The sequence below is a fragment of the Leguminivora glycinivorella genome, chromosome 16, assembly GCF_023078275.1.
Source record: "Leguminivora glycinivorella isolate SPB_JAAS2020 chromosome 16, LegGlyc_1.1, whole genome shotgun sequence".
In the NCBI taxonomy this organism is placed as follows: domain Eukaryota; kingdom Metazoa; phylum Arthropoda; class Insecta; order Lepidoptera; family Tortricidae; genus Leguminivora; species Leguminivora glycinivorella.
The window spans coordinates 7,783,958-7,806,170 of NC_062986.1; the positions used below are offsets into that span (position 1 = coordinate 7,783,958).

The window sequence follows — 22,213 nt, forward strand, 5'->3', positions numbered from 1 at the left end:
GCCATGATTGAAAATTTCACCTGAACTTGGTGAGCAAGAAACTAAAAATAAATTAGTAACCAACATCGGCACTTGCGCTCCGTGTCGTATAACAACGCCCCATATTCTGGATATTACTTATATGCCTATGCCATCATCCTGGGGTTGGAAGACGTACAATGATAGTTTAGTACTGCAGTGGTCTGAAAACAGGAAGATATGGTATGAATGGGTATACTTGGTCAATTGCGGTTGTGAAAAAGGCTGCGAAACAATACGCTGTACGTGTTGTGGGTCTACCCTGCGCAATGCAAATAATGAATGTAACATTTGCAAAGGCAGCTGCCGAAAAAAAAAGTATTTTGCAAAAATGATATTATAAATTATTATTTATTCATTATTTCCTTGTATTTTGATATTATTTTGTATGACTTATCTTTCAGTATAACCTAGACGAGAAGCAAAAAATAAGTTTTGTATTAATATATGTTTTTTTTTTTTTTTTTTTGTCCAACATAGGTATTAGGTACATAAGTACAGGTCTCATTATACATTTTTGTCTCACTATGTTGTGCCGTGAGGCGTACAACTTTTAGTAAGTACTGTGTTACATGCTGTGCACAGTTATCACGAATTATTATCTAACAAATATTCACTAATACTATAATAAGATTTATCAATTAAAAATTTAAATACCTTGCTTTTAAAACTATTAATGTCGTCAATATTTCTTAGCTCATCAGAAAGTTTATTAAAAATTTTTGGAGCCATTCCTAATATACTTTTCCTAAATAAAGCTGTATTAGAAGGCAACGAATTAATTTTATTTCTAAGACGTACACTTTTAAAATGTTGGAACAACTGCGGATTGCTCTTAACAAAAACTACCATTTCGAAAATGTACAGACAAGGAAGAGTTAATATTCCTGACTTTTTAAAATATGATTTACATGAACCTAGTTGCTGGATACCACATAATGACCTAATACATCTTTTTTGTGCTTTAAATGCGACTTCTCTGTCAACTGAGTTTGCCCAGAATATAATACCATACCTTAGCGTCGATGTTACATAGGCTTGATATGCTGTTAAAACAACCGTTTCATTCACAATCTTTCTTAAATTATATAAAACATATGAAAATTGATGCAGTTTCTTACATATAGTGTCAATTTGGTTACTCCATGTCAATTTATGATCTACACTTATGCCTAAAAATTTTGTAACATCTGTTTCGTCAATGTGATGATCCTTATAGGTAATATTTAAATTGCATCCGTCAGTTCCTCTTTGTTTAAATGTCATTATTTTGGTTTTATCTAAATTAATTTTCAAGTTATTATTATTTAACCAATGTATTACTGTTTCTAATGTATTTGATATCTCATTTTCATACGTTTCAGTATCTTTACAAGAGAACATTATGGTACTGTCATCAGCGAAAAGAACCATTGGATACTCGATAGCTCGTGGTAAATCATTAATATAAATTATAAATAATAAGGGTCCTAAGACGCTGCCCTGGGGCACACCAAATTGAATTTTTCTAACTTTTGATGAATACGTATGTTCGGTTTTCGTTTTGATGCATAGTCTATTTATTTGAGTTATCTGTTTTCGATTATCTAAGTAAGACTTAATTAAACTATGTGCATTACCTCTAACTCCATATTTATATAATTTGTCTAGCAATATTCTATGATCTACAAAGTCGAACGCTTTCGACATATCCATGTAAAGAGCTGATACTGGAATCCGCTTATCCATATTTGAAATTACAACACGCATTAGGTCAAAAATTGCCATATTAATGGACTTGCCTTTACGAAATCCCATTTGCTCTTTCGCGAATAAGTTATTTTTTTCAAAATATCCATAAATAGAGTTATAAATAACTTTTTCTATAATTTTAGAGAAAATGGAAAGTAATGCTAGCGTAGCCCCCTACAGAAGTTGTCGGAGATTATCTCTAGCCTTGAAAAAGAGAAGTGATACAAATGTTATGTGTACCTATTGAAGTTCTTTTATGTATTAAAATAAGAATTATGACCATTAAAGTTTACGGGGGTTATCTAAATATACCTAAACTCGGAATAAAAAACTAATAATGTATATAAATACTAAAAACATTGATTCTGAACAATAATATAGTAAGTTGTGACCAAAATAAATAATCAGTCTTGCGTGTATAGCGGTACCAAAGGATACGATGCATCACATCAAGTGCAAAGACGTCTTTCAAACCCGCGCGCTTCATTTGCAATGCGTATAGTTCAAAAAGTACTGAAGGGATTTTAATGTTTTTTGTTTTATTTTGCAGATGATATTATCAGATTTTATTTCAATAAATAAAAATGTGACCATATCGTAGAAAACCTATTCGTTAATTTCGTGAGAATACAAAAAAAAATTAAAATTTCATATTTTTCTTATTATTCGGCCGCCATCTTTAATTTTTTAAATGATTTTAATTTTTATATTAATAAACGTTTTAATATAAACTGATAGCCATCCCAAACATTAAAATCGGTGCAGCCGTTATGATTCCAAAATTTTTTACATCACGTGCAAAAACGTCTTTTAAATCCGCGCGCTCCATTTGAAATGGGTACAGTTCAAAAACTTCTCAACGGATTTTCATGATTTTTACTTTATTATGTAGATAATATTATCAGGTATAATTTAAATACATAAAAATGCGGCCATGTCATAGAAAATTTATTGGTAAATTTCACGAAAATGAAAAAAAAAGTTTGAAAATTTTATATTTTTCTTATTATTATTTTTTATGATTTTAATTTTTATATTAATAAACACTTCAATACAAACTGATAGACACCTCAGCCATCAAAATCGGTGCAACCATTACGATTCTATAAATTTTTAAAAATGTGTGGCCGCCATTTTGGAAAATGTCCGCCATCTTGAATTCTAGTGGATGTAAATCGTGTTTCCTCGGATGAAATCATTTGTATTGGTCCCTAGTATCACTGTGCAAAGTGGCTTGCTTTCTGCACAAAGTGCAGCTTTTGACCATAATTTCGCCGTAAGCCCTATGACTACAAGTGAACATAACAAATGTTAAACTCTTAACAGTACGCCACAACTAATAATTATATTATTATTTTTACTTACATGTTAATAAAATTATTAAGGTATTGCAAAATTTTAGAACAAATTTTATGTTAAGATCAATGTAAACTTAAGAACTAATAATTATAAAGGCACGAGTATCGAATAAACCGTCTGAATCAGACGGTTTTCCCGAAGTGAAGTCTAGCGTGACGCGAGGCAGTTTGAAGAGATACCCAAATCGTTTATTTTACGGGCGCCGAATCGTGCTCGTAGCAAAGATTTCAAAGGTAGGCTAAGGATAAGGCAACTAATTTAATACTCGAATAAACATACTCGTTTAATGCGCTTTGGTAGAGTCACAGTAGAATTTGATTGTAGCGTCAATGCGATTGCTTGAATAAGTAGTATAAGTACGCATCGCACGCGTAATTGTTCGATATATAAACCTTTCGAAAGAGCGCAAAATTCTGAACAAAACTGTATATTTAACTAGTTAACGCCATTTTGGCGTTTAGCCTAATTGAACCTACGGTCGACGACTGCACGCTTAGACCCTTAGACCCAATTTTAGTGACACCACTGTTCTGATACCGGTTTTATGTCACGTCCTTACGAATTCCTGTACATGTCAATGGCTCGTGGCAAATGGGACACCTGCCGCCTTAATACCAGAAATACTAAAGTATATCGAATGCTTAATGGAATTCTATCGTTTTGGATATAAGTAGGATAATATGCTAGGTATAGAATTGGAGGCAACTCATTCGAGCAGAAACGAATTTGTGCTTTTTAAGTAATAGATAGTAAAAAATACATTTTATTTTGCTACTTGTTTTTTCTCAATTATCATGTTTCTATAATTCTATTGTTTAATTACCACAAACACGCCATATACTTACCTTTCAGTTACCTCAAGTTTAAAATAAAAAGATTGAATAGAAACTAAACTTGTGTTCTGTTCTGAACAGGTATTTCAAAATTAGAGTTGGCAACACTAAGCGTTAAACGTTTAAAGATGTCAGTTACAAGTCTCATTAGAAGTTACAATTAAAAAATATTCCATAAAAACTTATTTTTATTCCCAAAAGTTCATAAAATGGTTGTTGCCAGTTTTTACGCTCCAATAACGGTGAAAAGCCCTATCATATATAATGTGTCTATATTGTAGGCCTATCCCTTTGTCGCAACAGTAATGTCAGGGCCTACGCATTGGCTGCCAGCACGATCCTAACCTTTGCGCCCTTGTAGCTTGGGTTCCTTGCCTTGCTAGTTTCATTATAAAGAAAATTTACATCGATATTGGTAATGATTAAATAGGTAACTGATACCAGTATTATTTGATCTGTGCTGATACTGATTAAATGATTAACTTGAAGATATATTATCCATACTAATATTATAAATGGGAAAGTGTATGTGTCTGTTTGTTTGTCCGTCTTTCACGACAAACCGAGCGACGAATTGAGGTGATTTTTTAAGTGAAGATAGTTAAAGGGATGGAGAGTGACATAGGATACTTTTTGTCTTTTTCTAACCCCCCACTTCCCTATAATGGGGAGTGGAAGTTTGTATACAGCAGTCCTCAAATCTTCGAATTTAATGCGAGCTTGACATTTATAAAAATTATAAAACGGTTCGAATACGGCCCCTGTATCTCCTATTTTTAACCGACTTCAAAAAAGGAGGAGGTTCTCAATTCGACTGTTTTTTTTTGTATGTATGTATGTTACTCGATATCTCCGAGAATCGTGGACCGATTTTCAAAATTTTTTTTTTGATCGAACGGGTATAACCCCGAGATGGTCCCATTGACACCAAGTCGGGGTCTGATGATGGGATCTTGGAGAAATCGAGGGAACTCTTCAAATGTTATAGGCACATGTAAAGTTTTTAGTGTATTTTTCAAAGGTATACCAGTATTTACGCCTGATGGTAATAATTTTATGTGGCTGAGCTGATGATGGAAGGTCAACTCCTCAACGGTTAGGAGTTAAAGGATAATTCTTTCACTACTGTACATATATTCGGACTGATACATATAATATCACTAGGAACCACTAAAAATCAACAAATAAATAAACTTTTTAACAAAAAATAAAACCGCCTTCAAAAATAAGCGTGTTACAAAACACATAGAAACTAAAAAGCCAAAAATAATAAACCTTTGAATTCAGATTTCTTATCGGATTGCAATAATCTAAACATCCAAATTATAAACAAATCAATTATTTTTGGAGTCGGGGCCAGCCTGCGTATGGATGGGTGGGGCAAACAGGAAATAGCAAGGCGACGAACAGGTCTGGTACTCCATAGTTTTCTTTCATCTTACCATGCGAAAAATAATCCGAGGCCTGCCGATAAGAAATCTGAATTCAAAGGTTTATTATTTTTGGCTTTTTAGTTTCTCTGTGTTTTGTAACACGCTTATTTTTGAAGGCGGTTTTATTTTCTGTTAATTCTTATTTCAATGGCATGTATTACTTCTTCTGTCCTGTGTCCAATGGTGCAGCAAGAATTGTGGGATAAAACTAACCTATTGCACTTTATTTTACTCGGAGCAAGAACAACAATATGATGATTATGAGGCCAAGTGTTACGCCGTGGCTTGCGTGGACGACGGTCGCGCGATGGTCGCGCGACGGCGATGCGACGCATACGAAATCAAACCTTATCGATATGGAAGTATGAGACGCGACGGCGACGGTCGCGCGACCGTCGCCCACGCAAGACACGGCGTTAGTCTTGTCCCAGTGACTTTCTTACCTCATCTAACCTTAACATAAAATGTTTATACCCCAGATAGAAAGTAAGTCAGTAGCCATTTTATTATTTCATTATGTTTCTAGTGAAATGGGTTAAGATACTTAAGATAATCGCCCGTAGGAACGATCGGTAATTGGAACTATCCAATAACTGCGCCGTGTCACGACACACGACAGTGTACGTCTACGTAGCCAAATGCACAAAACGCCTACGATAATATCGTTATCGTAGCTATGTCTATCGCTTTTCTGTATGTGCGCGACAGAGCCAGCTTGCGTTTCGAGCGGCGTCTACCGTCAACGGTTGTCATTTCGGCTAGGCCGGTATTCATTATTCACGCGCTGTACGGTCAACCAATTTTAATCTTATGCCACTTTGGAACCTTGTCTTAGTGACACCGTGTTTGGCCTATGATTTAAATTGGTTGACTGTACATCTTTTAAGTACACGTTTGTAGATTAGTAGAAGCATTTTTAATCTATGGGCATTTTCGCGAGATCAATCACCAAAAAAATTTTTTAAGGTAGGTACCTAAATATTGTATTTTCCTACTTAGAATCACGAGCCCTTTCGATCCAGGACAAAAAACAAGAGACAAAAAAATGGTCCCAAAATTTTTTATTATTTTGGATACTTTCCACTTTATACTGTGCAAAGTGTAGCTGTACAAAGTGTTTGAAAAATGGTAACGAAGTGGAAAAATTAAATTTGGGACCCTTTTTTTACCTAGATCCCGTAATAGAAGATTACCGATCCTAGATCCTTTAATAGAAGATCAGAACGGAACTTCTCAAATCTGAACGGCGGCTTATAATGACATTGGTATTTTTATAAGAACAGCTTGCGTTTACTTTCAGAACAGTGACATTTGGTGCAGTAGCACTTCTGATGATGGTTAGAACGGAACTCCTCAAATCCACACTTATAGTGACTTTGGGATTTGGGTCCAGAACAGTGACATTTGGTGCAGTGGAACTGCTGATGAAGAGCAGAACGGAACTCCTCAAATCTGAACAGGACGTTTATGATGACTTTGGTATTTTTATAAGAACAGCATGCACTTACGTCCAGAACAGTGACATTTGGTGCAGTGGAACTGCTGATGAAGATCAGAACGGAACTCCTCAAATCTGAACGGCACGCTTATAATGATTTTGGTATTTTTATAAGAAAAGCTTGCGTTTACTTTCAGAACAGTGACATTTGGTACAGTGGAACTTCTGATGATGATCAGAACGGAACTCCTCAAATATGAATGGCAGAATGGCACACTTATAGTTTTTCGTATTTTTATAATAACAGCATGCATTTAAGTTCAGAATAGTGACATTTATTTGTTACGGGATTTGTTCTCTTTGTTATGCTTACATATTGAGTTTTCAAGTCAAATTCTGTCAAGCTCGATTTCTTATATGTAATCCGATATCGGAATCTTGAGGAATTGAAGAAACTCCTCAAACCTTAACGGTATAGTATATTTATTAAATTTGTGTTTTCATCAAATCATCAAAAGCAGTTTTAAAAATTACCTACACATTTCTACATAATCCAAGATTCGCAAGTACCTTATTTCACCAGAACCCCAAAAGCGGCGTTTTTTTTTTTCTTATCTTATACTTTTAAACGAGCAATTCTTGTATATTTATTTATTTATATATACCGCTCTAACGATTTCGCTGAAATTTGTTATGTGGGGGTTTTCGGGGGTGAAAAATCGATCTAGCGTAGCCTTAGATCCCGGAAAACGCGAATTTTCGAGTTTTCATGAGTTTTTCTTTCGCGTTAGTAAACGTAAAATATGGTCGTTAATTTCGCCGCGCGCGCATCGATTCCGCTTAGCTCAGTCGTACGAGGTCGGTCTAATGTACGCAGATAGATCGTAGGTGTCAGGGTTTCGAATCCCGGCCAGAGTTTTTGTTTTTTGTCTTTTTTTGTTTTTGTATTTTTAAGAGTTTTTTTTATCTAAAGACGTGATATATTAAAATAGATCCGAGCGAAGCTCGGTCGCCCAGATATTTATATTATGTTAAACATAGCGGTCATAGCGGAGTGTAAACACAAAGTAAACCTGCCTACATAGGCGTAGGTTAGCCTAGTGTTATCGAACGACCTATGAGCAGGAAAGCCTCAAAGGTTATTGCTCCACGTACGGCGAACTATGGAATATTTAACTGCGATTGGTTTAGCTTAGCCTGTCTTACCGCACATTACGATCGTAAGTGACATTCAGTACTCAATATCTTATTTAGGATTATGGAAAAATTTATGCAGTAGTCACAAACATATTATACATTAAACAAATTAAATACTTAGATTGTAATCAGTTAGACTCTGATCTGCAACTCGAATTGCGTGAGAGCTTACCGTGAACATTTTTATTGTTATGAGTATGTATAGTATACCGGTACCTACCGTTTAGATTCAGATTAGACCAGCATTACTTTTGCAGTACTTATTTCGGTACGATGGACTATTGACTGCATTGCTGTCACAAATAATGTACCACATGTGATATATGCATATGTTCACATTCACAATATTAATATACAGCGGTACAGCGGGGCAAATCTCGACTGGGGATAATTGTAACTAATCCATTTTTTCCATTATTACATTATGATGTAGTCCTATATGTATCCACTGAACACGCCTACCATATATAACCGGTGGACACTCTATTTAATAATGCAAACATTGAAAACATGGAAAAAATGGACCAGTTAAATTTGCCTCCCAGTCGAGATTTGCCCTGCTGTACCTAACATAGTATTTTCGCAATGGCACTCACTGAAGAGAGGTCAATCCTACCTGTTCCCATTCATAAGCATAAGAGCTCATTACATCCAAAAATCCATTCACAAAGAGCCATATCACTATACTTAACTAAGGCGCATTTTTTACATACCATTCTATAATGGCGTTTTTCTTTATGCTTTTAAAACAATACTAGTCTAGTTGACCGTTATGCCATTGACCCCAGGCCGTTCTGAATACAAATCCAATATTTCTGTCTTTTCGGGCATTGTTAGGACATCCGCGTTGAATAGGTACCTTGAATATTTTATAAAGTTGTTTTTCGGAGCGTAACGATATCAAAGGTGAGCGTTCAATGATTAAGTTTATGTTTTAGAATACGAAACTCGATACCGTAAATGTTACGAGAAATTACTCAGTGCATAAATACTTACTATATCTATAGGAAATTACATTCAAAGTATGACGAAAGTGAAGAGCGTCCTAAACGGCTACTTACTTAGTATCACCAAAGAGAAGAGAAAAGATCTTTGTCAAAATATTATTTACCTCAGTTTTTAAAAACTCATAGAGTCTAAATTTGTTTTTTATCATGCAGAAACGTCTGCGAGCGATATTACATATTTTTAAATTAAAGGAAAAATGGAAAAATTCACACCTCCGGCAGGACTCGAACCTGCGACCTCTGGCCTTGCCGGGGCCATCCCGCTTCCAACTGTTAAGATCTATAAGTATTCTTACGGGCAGATCTTTGCTATAACGCCACCCTAACACGGTTTAGAATTGAGGGAAGGCATGGATAAATTCGCACACATCCAGCAGGCCTCCAAGGGAATACTAACGAATAACAAGGACCCAAGGTGGTGGAATGATGACGTTAAAGGAGCTATAGCTGCCAAAAGAACCCTATTCAAACTATGGCAGACTACTCATCTAGAGGAGGACCGCATAGAGTACAAAAAGGCCAAACAAGAAGCGAAACGGAAAGTAGCCCAAAGTAGAGCCCAATCTCAGGAGTGTTTTTACAGTAGACTAGAAGAAGCCAAGAATGACTCAGAAGTTTTTAAAATTGCTAAACAGCGTCATAAGTCCACATTGGATATCAAAGTCAATAAATACATCCGCGATGAAAATGGTCTACTTTTGACAAATAATGAAAACATCAACCAAAGATGGCGTCAGTACTATGAAAGGCTACTTAACGAAGAATTCCCAAGTCAACCGCTGCCCTTAATAAAGCCCTCTGCGGGACATAGGTCCTAGTCTAGACTAGAAATAAGTATATCAGAAGTCAAACTTGCGGTCTCGAAAATGAAGAACCATAGAGCTGTAGGGCCAGATGAAATACCCGCTGATATATGGAAACAAACAGGCGCCATAGGACTGGAATGGCTTACAAAATTATTTAACGGAATCCTCAGGTCAAATAAGATCCCAGATCTATGGAGAAAAAGTTCTATCATTCCATTTTTTAAGAACAAAGGCGACGTCAGCATCTGTGAGAATTACAGAGGTATAAAACTCACATGCCACACCCTCAAAATATGGGAAAAGATACTACATAACCGCTTTTTGTCTCACGTTGTTATCTCTGAAAATCAGTACGGCTTCACATCAGCCAAATCTACTATTGATGCTATACAAGCAGTACGAATCGTCATGGAAAAGCATCGGTCCAGCCGGGAAGACTTGCACCTCGTTTTCATAGACCTTGAGAAGGCGTTTGACCGGGTACCACGAAATCTGGTATGGCAAGCGATGAGAGCGCAAGGAATACAAGAAGGATATGTTGGTCTAGTCCAAGATATGTACTATAAATGTAACGCAAATATGAGAAGTTTGGCCGGAGAAAGCAAGACCTTTGAAGTGAACGTTGGTGTGCATCAAGGCTCAGCGTTAAGCCCGCTACTTTTCAACTTAGTAATGGATTACCTCACCAAAGACATCCAAACTTCCCTGCCTTGGTGTATTTTATACGCGGACGACATCGTACTCATTGATAAAAGCGCACAACAACTGCAAACGACTCTAGAACAATGGAGAGAGGCCCTGGAAAGAAATGGACTTCGCATAAGCAGGAGCAAGACTGAGCATCTGGAATGCAGGTTTAGCAATGATACCACCATCTCAACCAACATCTACATCGAAGGGGATCAACTCCCAAAAGTATCCCAATTCAAATATCTCGGAGCGATGCTGACGGCCGATGGTACCATTGAATCTGATGTCACTCACAGAGTTAACGCTGGCTGGCAAAGATGGAGAGCCCTCTCCGGTGTTCTTTGCGATACAAGAATGCCAATCAAAGTGAAAGGCAAAGTATACAAAACAGCCGTAAGACCGGCAATGATGTACGGTGCGGAATGCTGGCCAATTAAAAAGGCACACGAGCAAAAATTACATGTAGCCGAAATGAAGATGCTGAGGTGGGCGGCTGGAGTAACTAGACTTGATAGAGTGAGGAATGAATACATCAGAGGTAGTTACAAAGTCGCCCCCATCGCAGACAAAATCACCGAAAGTAGGCTTCGCTGGTATGGGCACGTGATGAGACGCCCTGAAGACCATGTAGTGCGGCAAGCCTTGGCATTACCGAACAGGGAAGCGAGCAGACAAGGAAGACCTAAAGCCACATGGTGGTCTACAGTGACCCGCGACTTGGAACGTACCCAACTTACTCCGAAGACAACTCAGGACAGACGGTCCTGGCGCTTAAGAACGAGGAGGGCCGACCCCAAATAATGGGATTAAGGCAAAGAGAAAGAAGAAGACATCCAGCAGGCCTCCGTGGCGCAGTTGGAAGCGCGATGGCCCCGGCAAGGCCAGAGGCCGCAGGTTCGAGTCCTGTCGGAGGTGTGTATTTTTCCATTTTTCCTTTAATTTAAAAATATTTCACAGAGTCTGTTCGAAAAGTGAAGACTCTTCTCTTTCAGGTGTTAGTATCGCCTAATATTGTAATTACAATAAAATTGATACGTAATTTTATACTCAATAAAAACATAATATTCGTTGCGCGTAGGATATGGAAACAAATGAGTAACGTAACGTAAAGCGATAACATTTATAATTATGTACGTAGTAGAAAATGATGTTAAGAAATGTATGTTACGTTCTTTCGTACGAAATTTTCCGTTTGAGCATATTTTCCGGTGCTTAGTAAAAATACATCATTTTCCGGACCCGGAACTGTTTACCAGGAAATTGTGTCCCCTTCTACATTGGTTTAGACATATACTCTGTACTTTAAGGTAAGTATGTATGTATTTAAATAAAAGTTAAATAAATAATATGTAAATTTTCTCAAAATTCGTTCTCAAGGTTCGGAGTTCGAACTTTTCCATGATGAGCAGGCCGGTCCATTGTGTCTACTGTCGAAGTCTAACTCTATTAGGTAAATGTTTCCCATTATCAAAATTGCACCCTGTATATATTCGGAAATATGTTTACATTTCCATATGATTGCTATCGGCTATTAGTTAATGTACACAAGTTTTTCCATTACCAGACATGATCATTATGGCCATTAAATGTAAAAGCAATAGGTATTTTTTTTTTAAATTATAAATGGGCTTATCTCGAATTTCGCCAAACCCGGACAAAGATACCGGACAAGTGGTCACAAAAATTTATATTATTTTGCATACTTTCCACTTTGTAACCGCTGTACAGTGTTTGAAAAATGGTAACGAAGTGGAAAAATTTAGGACGCTTTTTTTTACCTAGTAGGACTGAAAGGGCTCGTGATTCTGAGTAGGAAAAACATTAAATTTACCTATTATACAAAAAAAAGATTTGAATCTCATTTCGCGAAAATGCCTCTTTGCAATAAACAATAACAAAACAATTTTTCTTACGAAAAAATAAATTTGTCTTTTTTTAAGGTTACTAAGTTACTAGGTCAAATGGGGTATCGTTAGAAAGACCTCAAATTGCACATAATTATCAAAACTATTTCTTATAATTTTTTTGTTGAAGAAAAGAGAAATAATTTTGAAGGAAAATGTTAAAAAAATACCGTTCTTCCTCCGCCCCCTCCCCCCCCCCAAACGAAACGAAACATGTGTCTTCTACGAAACATTGGCTTTAAATGCTAAATATTACAGGAAAAATTAAATCGAGTGTGTGTGTATCTTGGAAACTGTATTTTTGATTGACAAAAAACTTTTCAATTTTAACTTTTAATTTTACCACCCTTGCATATACCTACATATTATATTTCAAATCATATTTCAAAATTATACGAGATTTTACCTAAAACATTATCTTTCAAATAAAGTAAAAACTGTCGAAATCGGTTATCATTATAAAGAATTATCAATGAAAACCCATCATAATATAATACAGGTTGCGCAAATCAATTAGAGAATTCACCGAAAGATGGCACTATACTATACACAATAATGCTCAGACTATACACATATATGAACTGAGTTTTTTTTAACCATTGAAAGTTTGTAAGAATACGGAACCCTCGGTGGGCGAGTCCGAGTCGCACTTGGCAGGTTTTTCATTATGTAAACAGATATTAGTTAATCGGTCAACTTAAATTCGCTGATAAATAAATTCAATTCCTTACGTGAAAAGTGTCCGGGTTTTCCCCGGACACTTCTAGGCTCCCCGCCCGGACGTCCCCCGGACGGCCTCCAAACTAGGACAAATCCGGGGAAACCCGGACGGATGGCAGCCCTAACCACAGGTATCAGCAGTCGATTAAAAGTGGCCTTCCGCAAAGTTCGCCCATTAAGGGCAACTTGCACCAACGACATCGACAATGAAGGGTTAACCCGAGGGTTAACCCATCATTTTATATAGAATTTGACAGTTGACAGCCTACTAACCCTGAGTTAAGTGGTTGGTGCAAGCGGGCCTAAGTTTTATTAAATAACTTTATTTAACATGATGGATGGATCATGATCGGAAGTCTTTTGTAACACAAAATGAGTCCATGGGTTTGGGGTTTAGGTACCGCATGTAAACATTATTTTATTTACCGATTGTCTTCTTGGCTACGGTACGCTCCCAGCCAGCGTAGCCGAATGGCAATCGTCGACGCCAGACGCCGACAGATGCACTCTAGTGAGCTCTGTCGCGCCAATACGCAAGAGCGATAGAGGTAGATAGCTTTACGAAACAGATATTATCGTGAACGTTTGTGCATTCGGCTACGCAAGTACGCACGCTGCTCCGTCGGTAGTTTCAGTTATCGTAGTCAGCAAACAAGCTGGCTATCAATCATAATGTAATTAGGTAAGTGTTTCAGCACGGGAAGCATGGTCGCGCGATAGACGATAAAATAGCAGGCCGTCCCTATCGCACTATTTGTAAGTGCGATAGGGACGGCCTGATATTTTATCGTCTATCGCGCGACCATGCTTCCCGTGCAGAAGTGCCTACTACTTACTCGTATGTACTCATGTTAAGCAGTTCTTAAACATGCTTCAATATTCCAGATTCATGTAGGATATTCTTTGGATACGTATCTATGAATCTTGTTGATATGCTGACATCAGTAGGTACCCAGGTTATTGGAAAAATAACAAAATAAATAAATATTATAGGGCATTCTTACACAGATTGACTGAGGCCCACGGTAAGCTCAAGAAGGCTTGTGTTGTGTGTACTCAGACAACGATATATATAATATATAAATACTTATATACGTAGAAAACATCCATGACTCAGGAACAAATATCAAAGTATAAAAATCTTATACTATTAAACGAGCAATTCTTGTATATTTATTTATTTATTTATTTATTTATTTATATATACCGACGATCTCGGAAACCGCTCTAACGATTTCGCTGAAATTTGTTTTGTGGGGGTTTTCGGGGGTGAAAAATCGATCTAGCGTAGCCTTAGATCCCGGAAAACGCGAATTTTCGAGTTTCATGAGTTTTTCTTTCGCATTTGAAAACGTAAAATATGGTCCTTAATTTCGCCGCGCGCGCATCGATTCTGCGTAGCTCAGTCGCACGAGGTCGGTCTAATGTACGCAGATAGATCGTAGGTGTCAGGGTTTCGAATCCCGGCCAGAAATTAAGTTTTTGTTTTTTGTCTTTTTTTTTTGTTTTTGTATTTATAAGAGTTTTTATCTAAAAACGTGATATATTAAAATAGAACCGAGCGAAGCTCGGTCGCCCAGATATTATATAATAAAAGGATAGATTCGCAGTTCTCATTAGTCTCATTACATAATCCTCGATCACTGTTATTTCAACTTATTTCGTGTCACGCACAATTCGGCGATATCCAATTTCATGCATATACTCGTACATATATATACATCATCATCATCATCACATGCCTTTGCGTCTATTGCAGACGATTCACACATTGCTGCTTCGACACCGGGTTTGCTGACTGTGGGTGGAGGCCAATTCGCGAGCGGCACGACCTGCCACATTTTTGGCAGAAAAACTCAATACCACATGTAGGTACATACGGTAGTGAATTTTCACGAGTAAATTTCATTATAAATTGTTGCAGGATCAAGATACCTCTTAAGATAAGTCATCTTTTCATTAAAAAATAAATAAAACAAAATTAAATATGATATAGTAAAATTAAGTTTATCGCAATGGAAAATTTCCTTCTTAAAATTAATACAACTAAGTTAAAACAAAACCCGAGAAATCATAATTTTAGTATAATAAAATAATAGGTATCTCATAACATTTTACGTGCTGTCAAACAATCAGGAACATTCACAAACCTTAAACTTCTAACATTGAACATATACAAAATTCAACACATCTCTACACATAGGTACACATAAACAAGTCAACGAATTACGCAGTAGTACAGACTGTAGAACGGAACCCTGTCCTGTTGCAACTTGAGGCCTTATGAATTTTAAGTATTATTTCAACTACTTAATTATATGGATGTACTCACGTTATTATATCGCGATTGGTTGTTGACATGTTTCGAGTCAAATGGAGATTCATCATCAGCCGGCGTATTATGCTTCCAATTTTATCACTTATCTATGTGGATAAAGTATCCGTCACGGTTTGGCAAGTATGTTAGTGTGAGAGTGACAGATGTCTTATCCACGTGGATAAGTGATAAAATTGGAAGCATAATACGCCGGCAGGCATGAGTGCTCGCGACGGATAGACTCCGTGCCCTCCGTGGACTGTATACTGAGTTTAGCTGCCATTAATTCAATATGTCTCACGTTTACAGTCTATTGTAATGTATGTATATTATTTGAATTAGTTTTTTTAACTAACGGTGGACTTGGTCTTTTTTTCTCGTGTACAGTATTTATTTCAGTTTAAAATTAGGCAAGTAATAAAAATGTTTTTTGAATTAAATTCATAAGAGCTCGTCGCACATAGATAGGGTCTAACCTCATTGATTAATTTGCCTAACTACCACTTCAACCCTTTCATCGTCCAAGTGTGAAGCGAGGTCGTTGTGTCAGCGTTACGGGTGTAGAACAATCGTGCATAGTCGTCTTCAGACCGTTAGGGGGTTAGGAGGGCAATTTTTAGACCAGGAACTTAGTTACAATTATTTACCGATGAGCCGCTCAACTTTCCTATACTAAATTAAGATTTTCCTGTACTTAAATTATTCCTTTTTGCAGGTTTATCCAACCTTTTGGAAACTTTTCACAAGTTTCACAACTTTTGTTTTAAAGTCATTAGGTATTAAGTATTTTTATTTTTTTATTCAGATCCTATGTTATTAATCCGAACCATTAGGCCGACGTTAGAAATAATTAATTTAAAAACATGAGTGATTATAAGTTAAATAGAATAATGTCTGAATCCTCTAAATCTGATAGTATTTGAAAATTATGAGCATCAAATTGAATGGTGAAATACACAATTTTGTGTATACAATAAAAACTATAGCAATCTAAGTATAACTAAGTTCCGCCGTCTGAACGTATGTAAAATTGCCCCCGATTGTTCAGGTCTGTCAGTAAAGCGTGGGTGCAGGGCTACATTCCACAAGTTTATACAACACTTCTTGACATATAGACTAATACAGGACGCAAACAATCCATATCACCACTTTCTCAAGCCGTTCGTGGTTGGACACAACAGAAAAACTCTATAAACGTCATCGTGATAGTCATGTCAGCTGTCGATAAACGCGTGGAATCGCCCCAAGTGTAGCGTCGGATTGGGTGGTTCACTTCACATTGATATGTCATAGTTTGCATTTTACCTGCGTCCGTGACAACGACGCACCCGCATACGCGGGCATGTAATACGAGCCGTTTATTTTATAGAAGTTACTCTGGAAAAGAAGAAGGTTGATTTATCGAAAGTATTTCATCGAGCTGTGTTTCAGCGTAGGTATAAATTCTTGATCTAATCGACAACACAACACAAGACACCAATACCACAATTATGAGAAAGTATTAAATAAAGGTGGATTCAGATTATAGTACGCCTTAAATTAGAAGACTTGCAAAGTCCTGACCTGACTTTGCAAGTCTTACCGTACCTATTACGCACATCAAGTCGAATACGATACTTGTATATTTATTAAGTGTTGATTGCTATAAATACCTATCTACACCGTAAATCCCTCAAGTGAACATCGTTATATAGAAGTACATATTTTCATTCAGTGTCTGTTACCATGCCGAAACGTAATCAATCCGAGGATTTTAAATGTGCCGTTATCTGGGTAAAGTGACCTTATTGTCGGTGGCGCTTACGTCCCGCGGCGTCGTATTTGTATACGATCATCGCTTATAACGCCGTAAGCGCCATCGACAATAAGGTCCCTTTACCCAGATAACGTCACAAATTTTACATTTCTGTATAATGTGTTTCTTCCCGCCCCTAATGTGTCCCCAAAACTTGAACACAAAGGTATCTCGTGATGCACTAACAAATTAAAAAAAAATGAAATAAAAAATACTGAAAGAAAATTATCGTTTCAGTAATACCTCAGTTTATTAATAAGTTACTAACATAACAGATCCTTCACTCGCCCGCAAAACGACAAATACCTACGCTTTATTTAATACTAATAAGTTACTAAGTAAAACTGAGAAGAATAGTAGGTACCTACGTGCCACGCGACTACACAGTACACAGACGGGCGCGTGGCGCCCCTATCGGCCACTTGTTCATTCGAATGAACGGCTAGCGTGTAGTGGTGTAGGTACTTAACGCGCGACCGCGAACGAGTGACGTAGGCCTGGTAATACTAACAGATAGGTGTTTTTATATGCCGTTAATCCCTTCTATTACCTAGACTTCCTAGAGACCAAGATTTGTGGTTTCGTAGGCCCAGAACCACCAATGGTGGTCGGGTCCATTCCGTTACCATAAAAAAAACACGTAAAAAGGTCGCTCGCTTAACGGTCGATGTAAAAAAGCCACAAAGCGGTTCTGTGGTGTTAGAATAGACCCAACATAATGGAAATTAGATTAGACACACTTGGTTACACATTTTGTGTGTGTGATTGAGTTTGCGGGTGATGCAAGTACATTCATTGTATTCAGGAATTTAGGTTGTATATTATTGTCTATCTTCTTGAAAGTATTGAAGCATAAAGTTCATAAATTTGTTAGGTAGTATTTGGTGATTACTAAGTAGCTACTTTAATTTGGAAACAGATGAAACATAATTTATGATATAACTTTCAGATAAATGTGTTCCTATTATACTGAAGCAGCAGGTTCAGTCAACCAATGGGAACCCTGGGCCACTCTACAACCATTTCAAAATGACAAGCAGTGAGAGTAGTTCTTACAATCTGATTTATAACGTCACTATGACATGCTATGCCATAGTTCTACTACAGTGGCCTAGGGTTCCAATTGGTTGATTGCACAAAACAAATCAGAATTTTCCCATTCTGGCCCAATTTGTTATAAACTGTGAAGAAAACTTACATACATTACTATAAATCTGAAAATGAACTATTATTTATTTATTTATTAGCCTGTTGTGTCCCACTGCTGGGCGATGGATGAGGAGATGGCGACACGATCTTGACGTCTTTCGAAAAGATTGGCCAAACATTGCCTTAAACCGAGACGCGTGGAAGAAAGAGAGGGAGGCCTTTGCCCAGCAGTGGGAAAACTACCTAATAAATAAAAATTATTTATTTATATATTCAAAGTAATATTAATCAATGCACTGCCACTTGAAATTACACCAAAATCACAAAATTTCACAGTTGATTTTCTCCGACTTTGACGTTCCGAATCAATTATAAGTACCTAACTATGAATGATAGTACATGTGTGTTAAAATCTTACCTCTTGATAGAAGACCCGTTTAGAGTTGTACGTCAGGTTATACTGCTGGTCAGCCACCATCAGCAGTATAGTAAAGGGTAGCAAGAAGGCCGCAGCAGCCAGGAAGGCCACACACCTCCCCAGCCGCATCATGCTCACGTTCCTTCGTCCCATTTTCTTCTTCACAGATCACACGTTTCTTCCCATTCTCTACTTCACGCAACACCTCAATTACTTTTCCTCTTAGCTCACGCGTTTCTTTTTTCCATTACTTCACGCAACTTCTGACTGCTGCTCAGCTGGATTTGGAGCTCTTCATTCGGAAGGTTAGGGCTGAAGATGGTACAAGTTGTTCTGTAACAAAAAAGAGGTGCTTTAATACTAACATCCTCGGATTCTAGGGTTCCCTGCGTAATATAAATGAGGACAAAGTCTCAAAAGTATATATCCACAACTTTAACGTGTAATAGGTAAGAAATAAAGTCGTGTATAGGTACATATTTTTGTCACTTGTCCGTATCTATAGGTATTTTCTCAAACATGGTATGAAATATTGATGTTATGTGCCTTATAATTGGCAGCGAAGTATGACGTTGCAGGTGCGGCTAGGACGATTGATAGATAATGGAATTTCATACAAACCTTGCAGGCCAAGGCCGGCAAAGTCCTCTTTTTTAATTTCCAAACACAGATAATTGTGATATAACATCCAGGTATTTAGCCAATTAAAAAAAAAAAACTATAAGGGGTTTTTTTTTTAATTTTTTTTTAACTTTTTGTTTTTTTATAAGCGTATACGGGATGTCAAAGGGGAACGAAAATTCGATTATTTTTGCGCTACGACGCACCGTTTAGGAGATACAGCCATCCAAAGTTACTATTTTCAGTAGACTTTATTTATTTCATACCATGTTTGAGAAAAGCACTATACATACCTCGGCAGGAAATGGGGTTGCCCGCCTCAGACCTATCCGTTCGTCCGTCTATATGTCTTCGGCCGGCAACCCCCTTTGTCCCGGCCTCTGTAGTAATGTACTATTAATACCAAAAAGATACTTGTTATTATAAAATGTGACGTTGTTTCAGACTTTGTCCTATTCGAAAATTATGAATTCATTGATATTAATTATTGATTTAAAATAAGCTATCATAAGTTACCTACAGGATTTTGTTGTATTCTAAAAAAGTATGCAGCACAATTTTATTAATTATGGCGAGTAAAAGTAGACAAATTTTACAAAAAAAGGTTCAAGTTAACATTAGTTATTTACGTAAGTACTTAAAAGTCTACCAAATTTTTGTTACCAACCGACAAAGTTGAATAATTGCCACATTTATTCGTATATCAAAATACTGTAATTTTATATGAATCAATACCAATTTTAGGATTCTAAAATGTCATTGCAAATGTAGCTATGCCAGTCTATTTTTATTAGTACCTAATTGAACAGTGACTATGCAACTAATTCGTCACCAAATTATGCAAGGTCGTCGGTCACGGATGTGAAGAGGAACCAATTTACTTGTTTAGAGTTTATTATTACATCGACGTAATTGCTTGATTAAACCATCATTACTTTTGCATTACGGCGAGACTTGGTAATATTTGAAATAATTTAGGAAGGTCAGATTAGTAGAAATAATTTTGGCGTAGTGGTTTTGGGTACTTATTCATTTTGAATTAAAAAAAAAAATGATTGTGAAAAAAATATATATTTGGCCGTTTGAATAACTAGAATTTGGAGTAAACAGTGTCTATGCTAAACCCTGCCAAAGCGGACACCAGGCTCTCATGTTCGAAAACGCTAGGAAAGAAGATAAGGCGTTTGAATTTCAATATATTATTGTAAAAACTCTACTTTAGTTGTGGAAATCTGAGAATCAATAATTTATTATGTCGCACACATTAACCTCTAATATTAACATTGCCAAAAAAAGGTGCATAGATCCTCATTTATATTTAACTTTGCTCCATACAAATCACTTTAAGTCTTATCTCATAATTTGTAAAAAAACCGGCCAAGAGCGTGTCGGGCCACGCTCAGTGTAGGGTTCCGTAGTTTTCCGTATTTTTCTCAAAAACTACTGGACCTATCAAGTTCAAAACAATTTTCCTAGAAAGTTTTTATAAAGTTCTACTTTGGTGATTTTTTTCATATTTTTTAATTAGTAAACCCTTATTCATTTTTAAATACCTATCCAACAATATATCACACGTTGGGGTTGGAATAAAAAAAAAAATCAGCCCCCACTTTACATGTAGGGGGGGTACCCTAATAAAACATTTTTTTCCATTTTTTATTTTTGCACTTTGTTGGCGTGATTGATATACATATTGGTACCAAATTTCAGCTGTCTAGTGCTAACGGTTACTGAGATTATCCGCGGACGGACGGACGGACGGACGGACGGACTGACGGACGGACGGACGGACGGACGGACGGACGGACAGACAGACATGGCGAAACTATAAGGGTTCCTAGTTGACTACGGAACCCTAAAAAGCTACAATCCTCACTGAACTTACATAAGAAAAAGTTCGCGAATACGGCCGCATCAAATTCCAAGGTTGCAGTAACGGATACAGTGAGTCACTCGTTATAACTGTGAGAACCTTTGATGAGCTCAGTTTGGACACTTGAGTACGTTTGCACGTTAAACAAGACAATACGTTTAACAAAAGCTAATAAGAAACAAGTTTAAACCGGGATGTTGTTCAATGCTAAAACATCCGATGCTAACTTAGTTGTATATTCTTTCTAAGTGAGTCAGTCCCTTTTCATTTGTTAACTTTAAAATGTTCAAAAAGATATTTAACTCAGAAATAAGACATAAAAAAAACCGGCCAAGAGCGTGTCGGGCCACGCTCAGTGTAGGGTTCCGTAGTTTTCCGTATTTTTCTCAAAAACTACTGGACCTATCAAGTTCAAAACAATTTTCCTAGAAAGTCTTTATAAAGTTCTACTTTGGTGATTTTTTTCATATTTTTTAAACATATGGTTCAAAAGTTAGAGGGGGGGGGGACGCACTTTTTTTTCCTTTAGGAGCGATTATTTCCGAAAATATTAATATTATCAAAAAACGATCTTAGTAAACCCTTATTCATTTTTAAATACCTATCCAACAATATATCACACGTTGGGGTTGGAATAAAAAAAAAATCAGCCCCCACTTTACATGTAGGGGGGGTACCCTAATAAAACATTTTTTTCCATTTTTTATTTTTGCACTTTGTTGGCGTGATTGATATACATATTGGTACCAAATTTCAGCTGTCTAGTGCTAACGGTTACTGAGATTATCCGCGGACGGACGGACGGACGGACGGACGGACGGACGGACGGACGGACGGACGGACGGACGGACGGACGGACGGACAGACAGACATGGCGAAACTATAAGGGTTCCTAGTTGACTAC

The 22,213-nt window shown here is 36.9% G+C and overlaps 1 protein-coding gene across 1 annotated transcript in view; it reads right to left on the bottom strand.

Annotated features, from left to right (window-relative positions):
* The window catches only part of LOC125234381 (carbohydrate sulfotransferase 11), a 131,897-nt gene that overhangs the window by 75,695 nt on the left and 33,989 nt on the right, over positions 1-22,213 (bottom strand). Inside the window, 1 exon segment of the mRNA XM_048140589.1 lies at positions 18,816-19,148. Within this exon segment, the coding sequence (XP_047996546.1) occupies positions 18,816-18,968 (153 nt within the window). The 5' untranslated portion in view covers positions 18,969-19,148.